Here is a 23,089-nt window from a genome sequence, read left to right as displayed (position 1 = left end):
CTGCCCTTTCTTTCTCTCGATACAGAGATTTGAATGCTCAGTTGACTTCACTTAATTGCCTTTCCGCTTAAAAGAAATTTCCACTTTAAATAAAAGGTAAATTGGATAAAAGGTTCATTTCGTATGCTACCTCTCCAGGAATGACTATAGGCATTATTGGGGTGCATTAATTGAGATTTCCGCTTTGCTGCAGATCAGATGGCTCTGATGAAACCTTTGTGGGTAGCGAATACAAGGTTGCATGTGTGTGTGCATCTGCATATGAGTGTGTGTGTGTGTTTATGTCTGTGTGTGCGCACGCAGGTTGGGTGTGGGAGATCGAAAACAGCAGTCAGCGGGTGGAAAATGCAAGCAACGCTTTCTAGGTGCCTGGCGTTGGGAACAGAGTGTATTCCACCCACACCCCCGGCAGCTCCGCAATGTATGACTGTGATCGATAACGTTGTACAGACTGCAGGGCCAGCCAATTCCCTGCTTCTTGTTTTGCCAAGAATTACTCAGATATTTCATCTGTGCTGTAGCTGCTGTGCCCCAACAAAGTCGATAAGCCTGCTTCTTCTCCCTTTTGTGTCATGCCGGCCATGTCTCATTATGCAAACAAGGCGTATAATAGTGCATCAGCTTGCTTAAGTTCCCTGACAAGCAACCATCTCATAACTTCAATTACGGCGTGTTTCTGTGTAAATAATGAATCTGGTGCCATTACTCATCTTGGAGAAGAAAAGGTGGGGAGGACAAAAAACAGGCTGCATGGTAATTTGGATGCCAGTCATCTTCAGAACAAGTGTGTAAGGACCAGCCCAGCTTAACACAAGTGTAGAGGAGGCTCCTGTCTACTCCAACAGGGCCACGCACACACTGTTCTATCTACCACATCGAACTGTTGGACAAGGAGTTGCATAGCAACAAGCGACTGACCCTCCCGTGCTGTCCACCTTCACCTGCTGCTGCTCACTTTCACAAGCTTGGATTCCTTTGTTAATTACCTCCCACCATGCGCACTATGAAAAGCAAAGCATCTCCTTCAGCCCTGTGCTCCCTCGAGAAGAAAACAGGATCGTGTGATTTCTGCACAGCTGTCTCCGCCACTTTGACAGCTAATCACGTTCAGAGTAAATAATATGCATGCTTTGTCTCTCTGTTGTGAAAGATGGGTTCTCGCTTCAAATACTCTCTACATTGTTTGCATATACTGTTTCATTCTTTAGGTTTGTTCGAATCACCTTGTGGCTTTTGTAATTATATTATTTTCTTTGCATTAAAAATGCCCCCCACAAATGTCTGAATAAGGGGAGAAGCAGGCAAAGTCCTCAATGCTATAGTTTATGTTCTGTATTTTCAAGAGGCAGCCTTTATTTATATAGAGTAATTAAGAGTATTTTATGATGAGCAAATGTTTTTTTTTTTATTTATCTGTGACAGGTAACAAACATATGCTACTGACACAAAAAAAGAGAATTTTACATTGCAATCACTTTGAGGGCAATATCATCTATCACAACACATTCATTTTTTTGAGGAAATGCTGAAATATTTAATAAATCATAAGCACAAAAGGAGCAAAACTGTACATGAGCAAAACCCAAGTGATCAGAGGTTGTGCTAGCTGCAGTGAAACACTTGTTTCCTGCAGGGATCCAGGAGAACTCTCACCCGCCATCCGCCTCACTCGTACCCACTCCAACCAAAAATAGGACAGAACGTTAAAGGTGCTGGGGTAAGCGTTTACATCAGAATGGCAGGAAACCTTTAATGAATCTCACTGAGCAATGCTGCTTATTTCATTTACTTTCAAAGCAGCTTTGTAGCCTGTAGAAAGCTTTACAGATGCCTGTTCGGTAAAACTGCTGTAAAAATAAGAGGTACAAGCAAACAGATTTAGTTCCACCTCGAAGGGATTTAAAGCTGTCCATATCACTCCTGTAAGCAGGGCTTACAGGAGTTTGGAATAGTGCTAAATCACATTGGTGTATCTGTAAAGATACCAAGCTCGGCGGAGTTTGGGTTCGAGACCCTGAATCCTGTGGCAACCACATCTCAATACAAGTTACACATAGTAAAACACAGAAAATACCAAAAAACTCAAAAGTACGCAGTCATCAGAATCAAACAATGCATACTCTTCACTAAAATTATAAAAGATAATTTGAATATTTGTAAAGACTAGAGTGGTTGGTGGTTTGAAATCAAGCAGAATCAAGTTAAAATCAAACTTAAGAGACAGGGAAAAACCTTGAACTGAATCAAATGCAAGTGACTTCAGAAAATGAAGAATCAAATGAAAAAGAAATCATTTTTTCAACATGGACATCTGGCATTCGGTGAAGTTTAATTACCTCTTAACGCCATAGGCCATATTAAGCAAATTGTCCAGCCTGTGAAGAGAAGGAGGGTTCTGATGTTAATGCAAGGCAGATGGTCTACTCACCCAGTGGAACTAATGCTAAAGCCCTGACTCGCTGAAGAAGATGCCCATCCAGCAATGGCCCATTACACTGTTCTGCCCCATCAGGCATGTTGCAGAGTCAACCACTATGCTAGCCAAGACTCAAGCACTAACTCTGAGTTGGAAGGCCAACCTGATGCCTGATAGAGTCAGCAGCACAGCTAATATAGCCTAAGGCTAATAAGAGTCTAGCGTTGTTATGACCTGAGCATTAATGTTTGTTTAAAAGCTCTTGCTTTAACATATAACTGCTAGGTTTAATCGAATTTTGGTTTATCTGTGAGATTCTACTAATGAAAAATGAATCAAATACTAATCATATCTGGCTTTTATCAATCTAAGACAAGCTGAGATTCTAATTCTGAAATTTGTCGCGTATTTTTGTTGTTTTGTTTGTTTGATATTAACCGATTTATCTGCAACTGAATGACCAGTTTATTATCAGCTATGCTGAGGTATTTGTAATGGTTTCGTATTTGTGACAGATGACTGAAAACGGATTTGAAGCACTATGACACAAAGGAAATTTATTAACATCAAATTAACTTTCTTAGAAAAAATTCATGACATGTTCAGGCTCATGTAGAGATGATATGCTGGCGGTATGAATGACATTGTCTCCAGAGGTTTACACCTTTTAGCACAAGGGAAAAGTTCAGTAATTTAATATGACATTTGAATGAAGTTTGAGCTAGGACATAATAGGATATTAAATCAAGGTGGTTCTCTCTCTCTCTCTCGTTTTCTCTCTCTCTCTCTCTCTCTGTTTCTTTCCCTCGCTCCCTCTCTCTCTCCCTCCCTCTCTCTCTCTCTCTCTTTCTCTCTAGTCTGTTCATTAGCCCTGATGACCTGCTGGGCTGATGCATTAGACTCTCCTCCCCATCAGTCACTCTCATTTTGGGTTCCAGTCTGTTTGGCCACTTCTCGACCCCGTCCCTCATGAGGCCTGCCCCTTTCTTATGTCCCTATTAAGCTTCTTCAAGATGGCCGACAGGGCTAATTAACGCTTTCCCACAATGCAAACGTTTCCCTCACACATACACTCACACACACTGTGTAGCTATATGAATAAAGTTAACATTAAAATGCCTCTGTTCTTAAATGACCCACTTGCACACGATTAGAAAATCAGCAACTTATGGCTTTATGATCCACTTACACCAATCAATGAAAATATGTTACACTATTGTCTGTCACTGAACTGTTACAGTGTTCTGTCACTCTTGTTTTCCTAACAAAACAATTAAGCTACTCTTTTGTGTCTTTACTGACTACTTTTACTTTTGCAAACCCGAAGTATCTTTGCTGACCATGAATCTGACATCTGAATAATGACAAAAATGATGTACTATACAGTATGTGCAGCCAAGTGTTGTGTTCAAATAAAAATAAATCCTATTCGGATTACACTTAGATAATCACCTTTAAGCTAAGTATCTGATCTGGGATCAGCAATAAAAGTAGCTCATATGATTTTATAAAGATTAGATTTCCACTGGAAGGTGCTTAAAATTATGCGAACATACCCACATCAATCTTCCTGCTTCCTACTAAATGCAAGCCTTTAAACCTACATGTAATAGTCCAGCTAATCAAACACAAACTTGGCTTGAAAAAGTGCAGTTTATGGAAAGTTGATTTACAGTTTTCACCGTCTCTTTAACTAGTCACTGTAGGAGCATGAGGAGTGATTGAAATGAGAAATGATTAAAAAGCATCGAATGGTCATTAGGGATAATGTAGGGAAGTCACTGAGAAGAAAGGGTGATGCTAAAATGGCAAAAAAGTCATTTTAATCTGTAACTCAAATGTCATATTAATGTATGTTAGATTACATGGCCATAAGTAGTTTAAGAAATGGGATGGCATTTAGCTGAAATGGAAAAGAGTGGGCGGAAACAGGGATGACAGAATGACAAAAAGAGGAGGGAGGACTGGGCTGTATGGGCAGTTGGGTGGCAGTGTCTTGAAAGTAGGAGTGACAGCTGTTGTGTATCAGAAGTTACATAAAGTTGGATTTAATGTTGAAGGAGAGCAGAACAGGGAGGGAGGGAGCGAGAGAGAGAGAGAGAGAGAGAGAGAGAGAGAGAGAGAGAGAGAGAGAGAGAGAGAGAGAGAGAGAGAGAGAGAGAGAGAGAAAGAAAGAAAGAAAGAAAGAAAGAAAGAAAGAAAGAAAGAAAGAAAGAAAGTGCAATATGAAGGCATATTGATAAAAAAGTGAAATAATTGGAGGATTATATAAATATATATAGAATTTAATGGGAGGAATGAAGTCTAAAACATGCAGTGTTAGTATGGGAACACCAGACAAGTAAAAGAACAAACAAGCAGTGAAAAGCAAAGCACTAATTGAGAGCTGTGGAATGATACAGAGTAAACTGTGGAAGCATTAGGCTTTTCTGAACATTCTACTGTCTATTTCTAAAGAAAAGCGGGGAATGCTTAATAAACCACTACAAGAGATATGAACGCAAATAACATGTGCTAACTTGAATGTGTCTGGTGGTTATAAGCTCGAAAGATGCAAATACTACTACTTCTACTTCTACTACTATGACTACTACTAAGTCTAATAATAAATTAGAAAAACAATAAACAACACAACACAGAACTCTACTGGCATTTTCAATCCTTATAAAGCATAATAGGGAGAAGTTAGCTTTTTCAAGCCAGCGTAATTAGCTAGGCAGGTTGCACTATGGATAAATAGGTTAATTGGAGGTGCAAGAGCAGGCTTCTGTGTCTGAGACATTTGCAAGGCTATTTGAGCCTAGTTTTAGAGTGTGTCTCCAAAAAAAGACGTTTTGTGTGGCTATCTAATTAATGCAAATGTAAGACAACATTTTCATATATATTCAGTTATAATTGTTTGCAATGTAAGAAGGATTAATTACTTATTACTGTTACTGGCATTACTGTACAGCTGTAATTGGCATGTGTGACACGTTCATGCTAACACTTAAATGACAAACCAATAGGTGAGTGCAGTACAAATAAATAAATGCTTACATTACATGAGTGAGGCTTTTGAAATGCTAACACTGTACCTCTAAAACCAACTTTTTTATAATACCAATATAAATTAGTTTTTTAATTTAGCCAGCTATAGACAGTTAATGGGGACTGGTGAAATGAAAGAAAGAGAACATGGTGTGAGAAACACAGAATCTTCAAGGAGACATTATGAAGGACCACTGCCTTTTATTACGTTCAATATCGCTTTTCATTTTGATCACTTAGTTTCAAGCTAAAAACAAAATCTGTGGCCAAACTGTACATTTCCAAGAATGGGAAATTTTCATATAGAATTTGTGTATATTCTCTACAGAAGATTCTGTTTTTAAGACAAAAATGAAACCATGAAATTTCAGGTTAGGGTTAACCTAATCTATTGCTGTTTTTATATCTTTTCGTTTATGCAATTAAGATGTATGCATTTCTTTCCATTGCTAGAGATAAGGAACAGTGTAACTGGTATCCAATCTCATTTTGTCTTAATAATAACAGAGCAACCACCAATTTATTAATGTTGCATATGACTCACTGGATTAATACGACTCTAGAGACACCATGCAGTAGAATTATAGCAGATTGATAGCTTTAGTGAAGAAGTTGCTGGTCTGCAGCCTCGCTGGCTGGGTTTACCTGAACCTCTGGGCTTGGTGGTGCAGGGGCCCAGGATAGCGGCGGTTGGGGGACTGGTAGAGTTGCGAGAGCAAAGCCTGGCTTGTCTTTTGGCTCGGGTTGTTGGCAAACTTCACGGTGATGGGTTCAGCCGCTCCAGAGGGCTTCTGTCCATTCAGGCCCTTTATGGCCTCCTCAGCCTCTATTCTCTTATCAAATCGAATGAAGCCTACACCACGCGAACCACCTGAGGGGCCAAAATAGCACAAACAAAACACAGGCTCTGTTTATCTCCTCCATCTTTCACTTTAAGCAAGACACAGATACATATACAATTATAAACACCTTTAGAGAAGCTAACATGGGCATCCTTGCCCAAACATTACCTTTCTCTCTTAGACACACAAATATTAGATGCATTCATAGTAGGATAGAGAAACCGGGCCCCATGACTTGATGTCGGAAATGTTGCGTGACAGTGATGTGCGTTCCATGTGTGACAGCTGCTATTGCTGGCATTGCATTATGCAAGCGAGTCGTGAGGGAACAGCTAGATTTCATTGGCCTCCCTGCGTTCTGCCACTGTCAGGGAGAAGTGTAATTTGTTTTCCTTTTTTCATGAGAGAATGAAGATATTGTATTGGTTTGCTCCTGCCTGCTCATGTGGAAATGGTGTGTGCGTGTGTGTGTGGGGCTGGGTTGGGGGGTTGGTGATGGTGATAGTTCCCAGTACAATGTAAGGGTATCGTGTCCCAGCCTGTCTCAAGCTGCGAGGCGTGCACAAGCTGACGGCCACACGCTACCTCGTGGCATGCTGTGTGCACTGACATTTCTGTGGTTTCCTAGGCAATGTTTTTTGACCGCCACCTGAAAGTAACATTTAAAAAAGTCTGGCTGGGAGGCCTTTTGTTGGGTTGCTTTTTAATGAGACACTTCCTACTGCTTCAGGGAGGAGAGCACGGAGACGACTTGTCTACATGACCATTTGCATAATGCATGTTTGTGTGTGTGTGTGTGAAAGTAAAATAGTGTATGCATGTGTTCCAGATCTGGCATGTCTACACACAAACACACATACCCACACGTTTTTAGATTGTCACTTCACACTACGTTCTTGCTTCTTGTATTGACGGTTTCTGTTTGGGGTTTTCTTGCTGGAGCATACTGTTAGTGCTGTCTTATTGTTACTCCATCTTAGTATTCAAATCAGACACGTTTGATATATGCAGCTCTGGAAGCAAACATTTGTACACAGTCTCTTCCACGCAACAAGCTTTCATTCAGCCTCTCTCTCTCTCTGTTTCTCTCTCTCTCTCTCTCTCTCTCTCTCTCTCTCTCTCTCTCTCTATCTCCAGTACTGTTTCTCTCTTTGCTAGCATCATCCCTGACAGCTTTTCCTTTCTGTCTCCCAGCCTTCCCACAACCTGTTCTGTTTAATTAGCCTGACAGAAGGAAAGACAGAAATAAAGCAAGCACATACATTATTCTGCACCATTTGGATGCATTGCTAGACTCCCTGCTTTCTGCTGTGTGAAACTTAGGTCAATCCAGAATTGTTAGATAGCAGAATGAGAAGACATCTCTTTCGTCTGACAAGACACAGATTCAGAAACAAAGAAAAAAAAAAGACAAGTAGAGCTGTATCTTAAATTTGAAGATTAGAAACAAACACAGTTTGAGTGAGTTCTTTTTTAGTTTAACTGAGAATTATTTATGACATAATTCTGTAATGATTATTTATCATGTTTTAAGTGTTGATTTGTTTTGACATATTTGCTTTGGTGGACATGTGGACATCTGTGAATAAGAGAATGAAAGAAGATTGTATGAAGCTGTACCTCACACATAGTCAGGCTGAAGGCTCACGGTGAGCTATTAAATCTAACTGTAAGAAAACCATGATGCAAAATTCTCCTATTCTACAAAAGACACTGACCATCATGGACAACATCATGTAGCAAAATAGCAGTCCTTCATAAAATCTAAAATTAGAAACTGAAATAAAAGGATGATTCTCAGTAATAAAGCACAGCAACATTAAGGTGCTCATTAGGCAAGAATGCAAATTGAGCACCTTTATGTTCATGGCGCTTTACTTTTCTGAGGCTCTTTAGGTTTCTCATTCTCGTAATAAGCTCGCTGCAGCGGAGGTATTATAAAATGTCTAACAAAACAAAGGCAGCTGCTGGCCTTAAACTGGGGACATGGGTACTTTCAGCTTCTTATCATCAACCGAACAGAGTTGTGGCTGCAATGTGTCATTTAACTGCACTATTCTCTCGGTATTCAGCCTGCACCTTATGTAACTTTTTAACTCTACTTATCTCACCACAGCACATGCATTGCAAGAGAATGTCTGGTTTAATAATAACCCAGACACACACATGCACACACGCACACACAGGGCTACGGCCTGACAAAGCACTTTCCACTGCACGCCCACTGTTCACAGAGAGCGAGAAAGGAGGAAAGAGATAGCAAACGGGAAAGTATGTTCCATTGGGAACAGAGAGAAGATCTGAAGGCTTGGCTGTTAATGAAAGCTTTCGCTCTTCTTTCTGAACTTAAGCACGTTGCTGTCTTCTCTTATTCGCTCACTTTTAAGTGGCTGTGCCAACAGTATGGAGCATTTCTTACGGTAGCATGTTAAATAGTCTGAGGGTGAGAAGCGTGCTGTGGGAAGAGCCTAATCAGAACGAAGAGCAGAAACCGGATGCTTTTAAAGAACTTTAGTGACTTTAGCTGCTAAAGATTGCATTTGAAAGTCTGTAAGAAAAAAAAATCTGACGCAACGAGCCACACTTAATCTGTCGCACCTTATCTGCTTGCCTTGTTGATGCATGTGTTACCAGTGTATTGACTTTACAGGATGTACCTAAAGTGTCCATATTTATGGGGAAATGAACAGGTTTTAGCAAAATGTCTTCCGAATATTTCCTACTGAGTTTACATATACATACATATATGCACCTTTGACAAAAGAACAATTTATTGAAATCATTCTCATTGCTGGATCAGGAAGCTGTTGCAAGGTTGGGAAGAACATTAAGAGGAAATGTGGCAAGCACATCACACACAACACTGTTGCCAAACTGGGGGTCAAAGTTATGAGAAACATCTCTGTGGTGTGTTTCCAAAGAAATGTCAATCATCTATAGGATGGTTAAAAAATATTGTTACATTTTGCTAAAAAAAAAAAAAAAAAAAATGTTAATTTCCCCATGTATAAAAACTTTTTAAAACACCCTGTTTTGTTGAACTCATTTTTAATTTAATATGATTTACTCATCATATACACATTCAAGCTGTGTTTTTTCCTTGGTTGTTAATGTCTTTCTGATGATTTGTATCTTAACGTCCCAGTTGGAAGTCTCGTTTTCACTGCAGTGCTACAGTAGATTAACGATTCTTTCTTTTCCAGAGACAATAAAGAATGATGAAAAGGGAAAAAGATATACTGTCTTTAACAGAGTGTTTTCTATAGGTATCCTGTAGGAGAAATGTCATGGAGACTGATTTTGTTTCCACAACAGCAGCTTGTAAGAGGCAGCACTCTGGATCGATAAGACTGGCACTCATTGATGAAAGACCCATATTGACTGCTCTGTGTACAAAAGAGCTGCTCTGAATATTTAGCAGTGGAACCAAAGGTATGCACAAACCACCCTCCACATGTTATCTTAAAGTGGCTCCAGAGTAGCCTGATATAATGCTGCTAGCTAGGTTAAGCATGAAACAATGAAAAAGTAAACCAATTTGGTGCCCCACCCACATGATTAGATAATGCAATTTTTGCCAACCCATCTCACCAACCTTGACCTGAGCACTTCTTGAGCCATCATCAAACTGCACATTGAGCAGAGTAAACGTCAATGGAAGTGAAATAAAATCTGAGAGGGTTGCCCACATGTATTGTGGCAAATTCTGCCATAAGCAAGCTTCTTATCCTTTGTGCTAGTTGAATGCTCATTTATTTTCTCTGTGCTGCTTTATTTTAACATTGACTGACCTGTGGATATGGAAAACTTCTTTTCTTTCAGAATGTATGTTCTAATGATTCTGTGTCCCCCCAACACATGAGAAAGTCAACCTACTAGGGCCAGTCAGTGACATGGCCATTCCCCTTCTTCTCATTACTCTTTATATGAATTTATATGAAAAACTCAAAAATGAAAATGATCCTAGTGTGGCTTTCTGGATATTAAGACAGGACCTTGTTATTTACTGAAAACTTGGATAAAATAGAACAGCATAGCCCTCTTATTAACAAGAGCTATCATTGAAGCTCATAGACAACACAGAATTTCAGGACACTACTGAGCCTTTTAACAAGTTGTGTACTGCTCAGTTTGACCATAGTACTGTGCTATTGACCAGCTGCTGCAACACCCCCTACACCCCTAGATTTATATTATAAGGAACTCCATAGACTCTAGTTGTAGTGCAAAATGATCTATTCACGATTACATTAAGGAAGACAGTGCGGAAAATTAGTTACTAGATGTAGTGCTTATAACACAAGCCAGAACCCAGAATAATTAGAATCACTACTTGTCCTGGGACATGTTTACGCAAAACTGCCACACTTGGTGGTCTACACTTATGACCCTTTCAGTATTTAGGAATATACTTGTTTGTCATTTGGTTATGTTTAGATGTCCCAGTTGCGAATGACTGGTTGATGAGGAATGAGCAGACATACATCACAGCTTACAATTCCATTTGAAAGGAAAAAAATGTCCAGGCCAGATCTTCTTAGTTTCTTACTGTCTACAACAGCGGTTTTAGATACCTGGTCTTCTTTGTAGATCTCACGAGTTAGTAAAAGACCTCCTCATTACTGGAAAGCATTCCTACAACTTTTAAGCCCTTTTATTTTGCCAGGTGCTGGGCAAGGTGGTTATTTTGTATGTGGAATGCAAGGATGATGACCCTGTCGAGTGCCAAGGGTGCTAAGGAGGTGATATTCAATATGAGTTTCTATTTAAGGAGCCAGAGGACTTCTAGCAAAGCCACAAAATACAATCCCATGATTTGCCACCATACTGTAATTACTATGAAACATCCTATTGTTGCAAATCATTTTTCCCCATCTCTCTCTAGTTAGTGCTTGTTAGTACTTTGCATATCTTCAACCCATGATTAAAGCAAAGTCATGTTCTCTTAGCACCTCTCTAATCTTTCTAAGATGGTTTATCTCATTCTGCTGATGTTCTTGGCTCTACAGTGCAAAAAATGCAAATCAGCTCATTACATTTGAACACCAAGGAGATCGCCTCTCCTGAAGCACTGGCAATTCAGGACCAAGGACAGCACCTGCGGCCAAAATAAAAAAATGTCCATGTGAAACTGGACAAGTCTAAATTGGTAGTGCTTCATCTTGCAGGAATTTGTGATACATCAAGTTGTTGTCTCACTATCCAAACACAAATCCATTACTTCAAGGTGGAGTCTGCCTTGAAAAGATGCACTTCTCCAACTTGTTTGTTTCTCTCCTTTAATGCTGCCCGGTATGTGAGATTAGCATAACCAGTAAGCTTCAGCCAAACCTAATGATCTCCTGAAACACCGACTCCCACACAGAATTCACACCAAAACTCTCAGAGGACCACTGTATTCAGGATCCCTAAACCTTTCTTTCACTCCACCAACCTCACTCTTCATTCGAAATAAAATACCCTTTCAATTAGCAAATGTGTGTTGTGTCTATAAATCTATTATGTTATCACATTGCACATTGAAAACTTTGGCCCATGCTGTCAAGGTTTAGAACTGTCTGTCTTCATGGCAAACATACTGCTAGGGAAACTGCAGTGACAGTCGTGTTCTAGGAACAGTATTCAGCTTAATTACATGAGGAAAATCTGAATACAAAAGTAATAGCACATTACATAAATTCTCTGCACTGAAACTGATCTTGACCCTGGTATAGATTGATAATTAATTATAGCCTTATATAAATGGTATTATGTGGGTGGAGTGTTGCTGAAGTCTCACTGAGGCTTCTAGCAATTTAAACTAAGCTGGAAGTAGGTCTACTACATGAAAACCTGAATTTTTCAGCTATTTTGTTAACTTGGTTATTAGCACCCAGATTCCCATAAACACACACACACCCTGGATGATGGTTAAAGCTTGGCTATAGAGCAGTAAACCATGCTTGATGATTTTATTCGGTGAAGGCAGGGCAATGTGCCTCTTAGCTCTGCAGCTCAAGCAGAAAAAACTTTGTTGTTTCATAATCACTGGCAACTCAGTTTTAATTAGTCATTAGGATGCATCCCACGGCCCTGTTGCCCTGGAGGATCCTTCATGGCCCTGCAGGGGTGGAGTGCGTCAGAAGGGTGTCTGTGTGTGAGGAGGATGTATGAAAATGAGTTTTAGGAGAGTGACGAACAGTGGTGTGTATGTATATATTGGCAATGAAAATCTGATGATTTGAGTGATAACTATTTATGTTCAGCAGACACTGTTTCTTAGCAGAAAAAATGCTATCAGTCTCCACAAGACCTCTAAAGGTGTACAGTGGTATCTGGCACCAAGACGGCAGAGCCTTTAAGTTGAACTTGTTTTTCCATAACATGGCACACACAAACACACACACACAAACACACACACACCCATATGATGCTAAAGAAACATGATTTATCAGACAAAGCCACCATCTTCCATTGCTTTATGGTCAAATGCTTACCATGCTAATGCCATTGTGTGTGTATTCAGAGATGTACAAGGTTTAACATGAGTACTCTGACTGGTGTTCTGCTAATATTGTGTTCTGCATTGATTTTTCAACAATTTGTGCTGCTGTAGTTCACTTGTCCCCTTATACTGTATATCCCACCCCTACACAGAAGCATATGTAAAATTAATAATGGTGTTTAAAAAGTAAAGTCATGATCTGAATTTGCATGCATTACTGATCACTTCCTATGGTCATGAGACATGTTTGTGCTCAAATATGCACACGCATAGTGGTTTATTTGCTGGGTTTTGGCAGCAGAAAGTGTGTTTAAAGATGCATTTTGCTTCATCTGTGTACATTAGGCACAATACTGGAACTTGCTGCAGGGGAGGAGATCTTATGAACAGAGCTAACTGTTATACATACAAGCTTACAAGCTTTTGTTCACATGTGTAATTGTGTTCATATTTGACCACTCAGTGTGCACTGTCATTTATATAAATTTAAATGCATTCTGTATTTTATATGAGATAATGAAAGTCTATATTTCTGTATAGCCAAATGTGTTTGAGTAAGTGTTTGTTAGCTGATTGTGATTGTCAGTGTTTGTTGACTGAGAAGTTGCCCCATGGATACCTGTGACCTGGTCGACGAGGATACGGGAGGTGATAATTCGTCCATACTGGGAGAAAAGTTGCTCCAGCTCTTTCTGGGTCATGGTCTTAGGTAGCCCACTCACGTACAGGTTAGCATCGCGGATAGAGGCTGAGCTGGGCCGTGCATAAGACACCTAAGAGACACATACATTCACAGACACACACACACACACACACACACACACACACATAAAGGCAGGTAAGAAGATGATTTACTTAAAAATTAAAAATTTTTGTGTATGCTCTGGGGATTCCCCATCACACTGAAGTGTAAATGCTATTTGTAAGTTTGCATATTTGCAGTTCTCCATACTGCACTGGTGAATAGCACTCTGGAACCTTCTGTCTCTGCTAGCAGTGAGAGCCAAACCATTGCATTGTCTCACCAAACACACACATACACACACTCCCTCTCTTTCACACATACCCTCGCACAATATGCTCTCACCCTCCTCAACTTGTCAAACTCAGTAGCACCTTGGACAGCTCCACTCACACTAATACATTTCTTCTCTCTCCATGTCACCCTGACAAACTTTCTCTTCCAGTTGGTTACCGAATATCACTCATACAATATTCACACATTGAGGTAAATCACACACACACACACACACACACACACACACACACACACACACACACACACACACACACACATATGCACACATATGCACACACATACACACACACAGGTAAATCCATACAATGGCATGTATTTCTCTTTCTCCAGGTGTCTCATTAGAGCAGCTCAGTGATGGTTATATCTCCTTTCATGCATTTCCTCCTCCATTAGTAGCAGGAGCAGGCACTGCCTTCCATGTTTCCATCATTGCTGACATTTGAGTTCCAGAGCCATCAAATGCTGTTACAGTCATACAAATAGCAAGCTGAAGACATGATCCATTCAGGAGTAATCTCCTGAAATCCAGTTAAAGTGCGAAGGCAAAAGGCACAGAGCCCTGGCAGCGTCCTTACTCTGCCTTCTGCTCTTTTTTCTCGTTCATCTGATTTTTTTTTACACTTCCTTTTTTCACCCTCTCTTCTTTTCTTTCCATGTCAAGCAGCTCCAGATGCCGGATCTATCAACACCCTGTCTGCCTGTGAAGAGTGTGTGTGTGTGTGTGTGATGCTTAGAAAGAAGTGTGTGTTTGTGTGTCTGAATGATATGTGTGAGCGTGAAGAGTGTGTGTATGTGCATGTGTGTGTGTGTCAGTTTCTCTGCACGAAGCTCTGCTCTTTGCGCCCTTCGTAGGATTTTTCCTCTCACACCTCAACAGGAAGGCAGAGTTGGAGTTTAGCTGTGAAACAGGAAAGCGCCATGAAGGCAGGATGGTGTCTGAGTGTTTGCATTTGCATTTACTACCTCTGAGTGTGAAAAGGGAGATCAGGGGTGAGACTCGCACCCGTCTCCTTCACTCTCTCTTCCCCTTCAGTTCTCTCTCACACATTTCTATATCTGTCCCTGTTAGACACCACTGTTTTCTGATTATTGTACTTCCTGTCAATTTGCATAGCTTTTAGTCTTTCAACCTGTTTTATATGTGACTTATGAAACTAAGAATCTATCAGAGGAAGTCTGGCTTAAAGTCGGGTCTGATGTTTACATTAAATGCAAGTGTTTTGCTTCAGCAACTTAAAAAAAATAACCTCTTACTAAAGAGAGCAAAGGATGTATTTATGTTATATATTTCTCTTTATCTTTTTTTTCTGGGTTGTCTTCTTCCCTGCTCTTTCTTCGATAACCTCAGAGGCTGGAGAGACCTTAGGCTCACAGCGTCTGTTTCAAGAGGATGATGACCTTCAAATACTCTTATTTGCTAAGTTGCAAGAGAGGATTTCATTCTCCTCATGGCCTCTTGCTGCATTAGTGGAAGAAAAAGCCCCTATTGAGTTGTCTGGCGTTAGTCTACAGGAAAGGTTTCACACTGAGAAAGAAAGGAGAGTGAAACTAAGGCCTGATCAAAGAGAGGAGATGGAATCACCATCACCACTGCCTCATGCTGTGATGGATGGATGGAGAAAGTCAGAGGAAAAGAGAGGTAAAAAGATAAAGGTATTAGAGTACTCTCACAACGGCTGGATTAGACTGTGTCCCACTGGGAGAATCACAGTGTGGACTGTCTTTGCTTGTTTGTGTCTTTCGTACATGTGTGCAAGACAGAATGTGAAGGACATAGAGAGAGAGAGAGAGAGAGAGAGAGAGAGAGAGAGAGAGAATACTGGGTGATGGGTTTGCTTTTAACGAGAGATCATGCATGGTGGGTGCATGTGAGAAGTATGTTTGTGTGAAAATGCATCATAGGTTAAGCAGGAAACTCAGATCAATGAGGGTCATTAGAGTACCGTGCACGAAGCACTAAAATAAACAGCCTCTGGACTCAAATGCTTCAGCCTCACATCGGATTTACAGTCACAGGACTGGTCTGTGGTGTGGAGCACAGACCCACTGACATATGTTAAAGTGTTGGTAGTGTGCCGCTGGGAATCTGTGTGTATGAGTGTGTGTTGTGTGTGCACTTCTGCCGCCCAAACAGTGAGAGATGAGCATGTGTGCAGTGAGAAGCTGTGACGATGAGCAAACACACACACGCAGTGACTCATTTCATCTCTGATGGGTTCCAAACTGAGGCTGAAACCAGCACTACAGTCAAGTCTCCACACTCACACTCACACACACACACACACACACACACACACACACACACACACACACACACACACACACACATACACAAAGCCACCTGCTACTGGCCCTCTGGAAACTGCCCATGTTTGTGTTTAGCCCAGTTTCAACAAGTTTTTTTTCTCGAGCTCCAGTCCTCCCTATTTCTGTCTGTCTGTCTGTTTTTTTCTTCCTTCCAGGCAGCAGAGCCTGTGGGAATGGATGCTGTGTTTTCATGTCAGCCTACAGGAAATCCAATCTGATTAGATTAGCAAGGATGTAACTGAGAGGCCGGGGATTATATGCCAGATGATCACACAAACAACACGATTACATTGTGACTCAGACTAAAAAGGAACAGAGGCGAATATTTACAGTCAAAAATCATTTGCTATTTGTAAAAAAAAAGGCACAAAATTACATTTTTTTCATCTGGATAAATATGGAGTACTGCTGACATTTTGGCTCCAGACAGCATATTCTCGGTCTACCTCACCTCTCTAACTGGGTTTACAGTATAACAAAAACACATTGTGGTGACTACTTAGCATTTTAGTATCTTTTCATTATACATTCTATTTTTCCTTTTTCGTGTGACTCTATGATTTGACATTTGGAGATGCATTTGCATATCAATTACACTATTTTCCCTTTTCTCCCTACAGTCGCTCTCCTATTTCCTTTTGCATCTTAATGAGGCGGATTTCCCCTCCTCTCGCTTTTGTGTCGCAGCACCACAGCCCAGCACGAGTCAATACACACCACATGTGCTAATCAATGCAGCTCCACTGGCAGAAATGGTGACAGGAAACGTTCAGTGAATTGACTCGTGCAGTTGGGAGAAATGGCTGATGACTAATTGGAGAGGAAAGCAGGAGCGTACTGCCACCCAAATTAGATATTGTTCCATTAACGTCATATGATCTCATAACAAAATCAGCAACGTGTTCACACACACCCCTTATCATACACCCACACATTTGCCTATGAATATTTTTGTTAGTATGCAACAGTACCTTGATAGTTTTGGTCTGAAGTCTGAGTCCATTTAATGTGTTGATGGCTTTTTCTGCATCCTTTGGGTCAATGTAGTTGACGAAACCATATCCGAGACTCTGTCCTGTGTGCATAAATAGAGAAAGAGAGAGAGAGAGAGAGAGAGAGAGAGAGAGAGAGAGAGAGAGAAAACATTAAAACTCTACAACATTAGCATATATGATGCCCACAACTGTGTGTGGGCGTTAAGAAGTTTTCCACTGCAAACCTCTGACAGTGACTCAACTCCAATGATTTTGATTGAACATTCTCTCCCCAGCGTCTGCTACTCGGAAGGCTAAGCAGCCACCAGCACGGCAGATTCCCTGCAGAACCAGCAGCTGCATTGCTAGCAGCGTTTCTCTTCCTCCTCTGGCTTTCTTTAAACATCTTGCCCCACAAGTACAGGAGCACTCTGATGAGGACTGCAGCGCTCATCTGCATTTATTGAAACAGACATGCCCAAATCCACAGCGCATACACAAAGTGAATTGTAAATGCCAAACAGCTATACTGCTCCAAATGCTGAAAAACGGCAAGGGAAATTGGAGCCAAACGCTCTTTCATGTTTTTGACAGGACATTCCACACAGTTTTTCAAAAAGCTTTCATTTATCACCATTGCACAGACAAAAATGTATAAATACTATACCTTCTCATACATTACATTTAGGACTGTTGTATTTAGAATAAAACGAGTATTCATCAAACGTATGTAGCAGACACAAAAGTAAAATTATGCACAAAATTCAACCATGTTTAAGAGATGCAATGTAATTTCCACAATTAACATTCACACATAAATAAATAAATAATAAATAATACATTTATTATAATAAATTTATCTTCAATAAAAGCCCCTATCAAATACAATAACACTCCATATGCTATGGGGCTCTAGAAGGCACATCTATTTATTATATTACAATTACTTATTATAATTATAATTATAATTATTATTATTATTATTATTATTATTATTATTATTATTATTATTATTATTATTATTATTATTATTTGTAGCAGTAGTAGTAGAAGTGATAGAAAAAAGTAAAGGGACTTGTATTAGTAATAGTAATATAGCAATATTAGTAGCAGAAATATTTGTAGTAGTAGTAGTAGTAGTAGTAGTGGTTTTGTTAGTGTGGTAAATGTATGTCTTTTAGTTACATCTCACAGCTGTAATATTGTTCGTACATGTGTGTCTCTGTGTGTGTCTGTGTGTGGCAGCCTGGAATAGTGGGAAGTAGAAAAGGTTACTATAAATGAAGTGTACTTCAAGGACTAGCAAGCACTCTTGAAGCACAAAGCTTGATAAATGAAATGGATAGATAAATACACCAGAGTCTGTAACCCAGCCTGATGCCAGTTCCACATCTGCACAGTGACACAGGATTCAACTGTTAACTGAGCAGCTCCATCGCCATTTATTTCAGATCTTGCTTAAGGGTACAGGCAAGTAGGAAATGCAGGAATTACACCCACCAGCATAAAACACACACACACTCATGATTTATTATAGCTCAGCAGGCTTAGCAGTTTATCAGTGAAGCATACGCACGTGCACACACACACACACACACACACACACACTGTGTTAGAATCAAGAATGTCTAACTCATATTTACAAAATAATAAGCCAATATGAAATATGCTTCAGTTTGGTAGATAGTAAGGGTTCACAGGAAAGTTTCAGGGTTTTTTTTATATTGAAGTAATTGTTTAGTTATAAACTAGAATAAATTCCAGTCTAATCACTGAGATCAGCCAACTTAATAAAATGCTGCATTGGTTATCACAGTAAATCTGTGTCTGTGCTCTGAAGCAAAATACAGAGATAAAATGAAACGAACCAAACGATGGAAATGTCTCTCTCTGCATGAAATGATTCTTTCTATCTCGAGTGCTTTCTCAAACAGGCACACACACACACACACAAACGCACACACACAGTCGGCCAACATATGCATGACTGGGTTTGACAAACCTTCTCAGCATGTTCATTCTCTCTCTTACTCGCACACACACACACACACACACACACACACACACACACACACACACACACACACACACAAACACACACACAGTGTCATTGTTGTTTAAATGACTAATTTGTTTACATTTTGGGGAATAGAAATAAAAGTAAGTTCATCAAACAACATGAATAAATGCTCGAGTGGGCATGATTGGTCAGAGTTGCTTGGGAAGTCAACGGGGAGTGGGATTTAAAAAAGAAAAAAAAAAAAAACAGTCTGTAAAGTAATCTTCATATAAGTGAGAATGTTTCCTTATTACACCAGCACTCGGACACACACAGGCTTATCAAACCCTTCAAGCTTTCATCGTGGAAGTTTCTATCCAAAACAGAGCACAGGCTATTAAGAACAAGAACTGAACTGAAGCATAAGAAATGTCAAAGCTAAAGAAATGATGCTGAAAAATTCCACTGGGAAAACAAGGCAGTAAACATTTGGTGGTGAAGTGGAATATTAACCCAATTAAATTCAATTAGATTAATGGATACATTAACTTGTATATCGTAATTGTCAATTTAAATGGCAAAAACACGAAATGATACATTGCACTGTTAATGAGCTTTTAATGAGCATGCATCTCCACATTTTCTGACTTTCAATTCCCCCAAGCAAGCTTGCCACCAAGACAAATAGAAAAATGTTTGAAAGAAATTTGCACAGACAACAGCACACAGCCTAATGTCAAATAAGTGTTGAAAAGCATTAATAATATTTAAAACTATCCTCCATTGGTATTATGGAAGCTCTGAACTATGTTGTCAATACTGAAGAGTGGATCTGTGAACGGTGCGTGCGTCGTGTGTGTTGTGGATCCTAATAAAGGTGTAAAATCTAGAGAGCTGTTTTCATTAGACATGACATCAATTGTGCCATATTGTGATTTTTTAGAACAGCTGTCCTCGTGTCAGCCATGACCACTAACGATTAGGAGTATGACGAGGAAATAGCAGCGGCTCCATGTGTGTCCTTTTGGCTTTGTGTCTTGTTAGAAAATGTTCTAGAGAGAAAGTGAGATGTTTGTCGGGGTGACAATAAGGATCTGCGACAAACATTTATACCATAAACCCCCTACATAGCATCTGCATGTAAAATCAGGTCTGGTTGGTGTCCTGCATTCATAAGACACATCCATACACAAATTGTCACACCATCTTTTTTCTCTGTTCTTTTGCTCACACGAGTCAACTTTCTATTGCGATGTAACATATTGGATAATTTGTGTTTCCAGCAGCATGACAGTCTACTCTCAAAATCTTCATGCCAGACTGGAAATGTGAATATTTCAAACTCGGCCTGAATGATTTAAATGGCTGAAACATCATTTAAAGGTCCAGTGCTTTCATTGATTGAGAATGAGATAAAACATTGAGTTAAACACTACATTGCCTGCAGCAATCTCCTCGTTTTCAAACTCTGTGGCAGCCATGTTACGTATTTTCACTTGAGTCAGGTGGTGGTGCAGAAACGGGAATCGGTGCCGGAGAAAAGATGGGAAGAACGGTTGCGCGAAAAGAAATGTGACAGCTCTGTGAGCATCTGAGGCTAACTCACCTTGATGGAATGAAGCTTCCTGGCTACACAACAATGAAATGTGTTTGGTCAGTCTAAAATTTTGTCAGATTTAGGATGTGGAAGGCAAAAAAGGAAAAGAGAAAAAGCCTCTTCGATTTGTCAAAACAGATGTATCACTGGTGTTCCCTGCCTGACATTTTGCCCTTGCTGCAACAGCATCTAGGGAGAGTACTGCTCTCTGCAGAGGAGACGTTTCACCATTTTCAGCCATTCTGTTATATTAGCAACAGGACAGAAGACACATGCAAAAAAAAAAAATAAAAATAATTAGTTCATACGTAATCAGAACTCATTCATTCATTCATTCATTCATCTTCTACCGCTTATCCGAACTACCTCGGGTCACGGGGAGCCTGTGCCTATCTCAGGCGTCATTGGGCATCAAGGCAGGATACACCCTGGACGGAGTGCCAACCCATCGCAGGGCACGTAATCAGAACTCATTCTTCAATTTGATGGTTAAGTATGAATTGATGACTTTTCTAATTTGCTCAGTAATCTTCTATCAAAAGAGACAAAGGCTTGAGTGGGGTGTAATTAGATAATGCGGTGTGTTATGATATAAGTTTGCATTATAAATGTTGTTTATCATCAGCTCTAATGGCTTTAATTCAGCCCATTCAATGCTACATAAGCTACATAATTCACTCAAGGCTGGCTAAGTGCTTTCTCAGACAAAAGCTAAAAGCAGCTTTGTATCTTCTGATTGAATTTTCATTAAAGGCTAATATTTCTTTGCTTGAAACTCTTAGGCTTACATGGGTAGCAACTTGTAGGCAACGTAAAAAAAAAAAAAAAAACTGAATACAATCTGACAGAAAAAGTTAACTATTTGACATGTTTGATTGATTGTGTGTTACTTCACAAATAGCAATGTGTTTGTAAAGTAATGCATAAGCAAATTGGGGATTATATATATATATATATATATATATATATATATATATATATATATATATATATAGGGGGAGGCAGAGAGAGAGAGAGAGAGAGAGAGAGAGAGAGAGAGAGAGAGAGAGAGAATACTGAGTGATGGGTTTGCTTTTAACAATATGAGATACAATGTGTTGTTGAAATGCACTTTAAAAGTACATTACAATGACTGGAAGTGTGTGGGTGTAAATGGAAGTATAAATGAAACAGTTTCACGTCGGTGGATTTTTACTTGTTGGCTTAGCATAATTGATTACAGCTTTAAAAAAAACACTTGGTGCTAATTTGCAGATTATTTATTTTTTTTCTACGACTGAGAAAATTTGAATGATTTAGTGCAAACACAGCCAGAATTGTTGTGACAGCTTAACAGATGACTGTTCTGTGGTGCACCTTAAGTCTAGATTTTTATATAAGCAAATGGCAAATAAATAAATAAATTTTATCAACAGATTAGCTGCAAAATATCATCCATGAATGTACAGTCTTCTTCCAGTAAACAGCACAGTGTAAACTGATGGGATGCTGTCAGCATTTTTCTCAGCCAGGCTAGTGGAACAGCTGGGAGACGAGGAGCTTCCCACCCCCGGGTTCTCCTTCTCCCCACTGAGCTGGAGCCTACGGCGACTTGGTGCACAGCCCAAAGAGTGTGGGCTGTCTGAAATGGATGAGTGTATGGGGAGAATGCTGAGTGCAGTGAATATGGGACACCCCAAACAAAGCAATGTTGGACCCTCGCACATGACAGATCTGGCAGCTGCTCCAAAGGCTCCCCAGAAGCCCACGTGATGCTGTGATGTGGAAAATGAGCTGTGGAATAATCCATGGGCTGATGCTCATTTCTGGTGTAGATGTTGTGTATGTTTAAAGCATATAGTGTTTCATAAGGGCTGTAGGAGGCATGTTTACTGCAAAATGTATTAAAGAATATGGACATAAAGCAAACAGAAAATAATTATATCTGAATATTAATCTTATATATTATAAGGTCTAAGAAAACCAAGCTAGGTATAGATACTGCTTCAGGATCATGTTGAGTTATAAGGATCCTAAATGCTGTATGGTATTTTAGTTACACTGTGACACAGTGGGAAAATCACTCCTTATTTCCCCAGCCAATTGTCAGGTTTAGAAACGCTGATTTCTTTTCCTTGTGGCGTTCATCAGAGGAAATGAGACGGTAAAGAAAGGTTCATTGTAAGACAAAGTAAATTGGCTTTGAATGCTTTTAGCTTGAATAACAATTACACATGCTCTCGCTATGCCGAAATTGGAATTCATCAAGGCATCACATTAATTGTCTCTCCAGCATAAACTCGAATATTCATGATCTACACTTTACAGGGCGCAACTTCACATTGTCTATTGTCACACCTGTCTTGTGACACATCTGTCCTTAGTAGCTCTCTATATAGTTACTTTGGCTTTATTTTTGGTC

At 39.8% G+C, this 23,089-nt stretch overlaps 1 protein-coding gene across 6 annotated transcripts in view; it reads right to left on the bottom strand.

Annotated features, from left to right (window-relative positions):
• Window positions 1-23,089, bottom strand: part of elavl4 (ELAV like neuron-specific RNA binding protein 4) — a 67,095-nt gene that overhangs the window by 4,489 nt on the left and 39,517 nt on the right. For 5 of the 6 annotated variants that reach the window (XM_060881764.1, XM_060881766.1, XM_060881769.1 and 2 more), the window contains 4 exons: window positions 17,090-17,193; window positions 13,392-13,545; window positions 6,092-6,317; window positions 2,337-2,375 (listed from right to left, as the gene is read on the bottom strand). In XM_060881764.1, coding sequence (XP_060737747.1) covers window positions 2,337-2,375; window positions 6,092-6,317; window positions 13,392-13,545; window positions 17,090-17,193 — 523 coding nt within the window. The remainder of the gene's footprint in view (window positions 1-2,336; window positions 2,376-6,091; window positions 6,318-13,391; window positions 13,546-17,089; window positions 17,194-23,089) is intronic. The other variant, XM_060881765.1, reaches the window with a different exon arrangement.

This window comes from Tachysurus vachellii, chromosome 11 (genome assembly GCF_030014155.1).
Source record: "Tachysurus vachellii isolate PV-2020 chromosome 11, HZAU_Pvac_v1, whole genome shotgun sequence".
Lineage (NCBI taxonomy): Eukaryota > Metazoa > Chordata > Actinopteri > Siluriformes > Bagridae > Tachysurus > Tachysurus vachellii.
The sequence above is the reverse complement of the archived record's forward strand: the minus strand, read 5'-3'. Positions and strand labels throughout refer to the sequence as shown.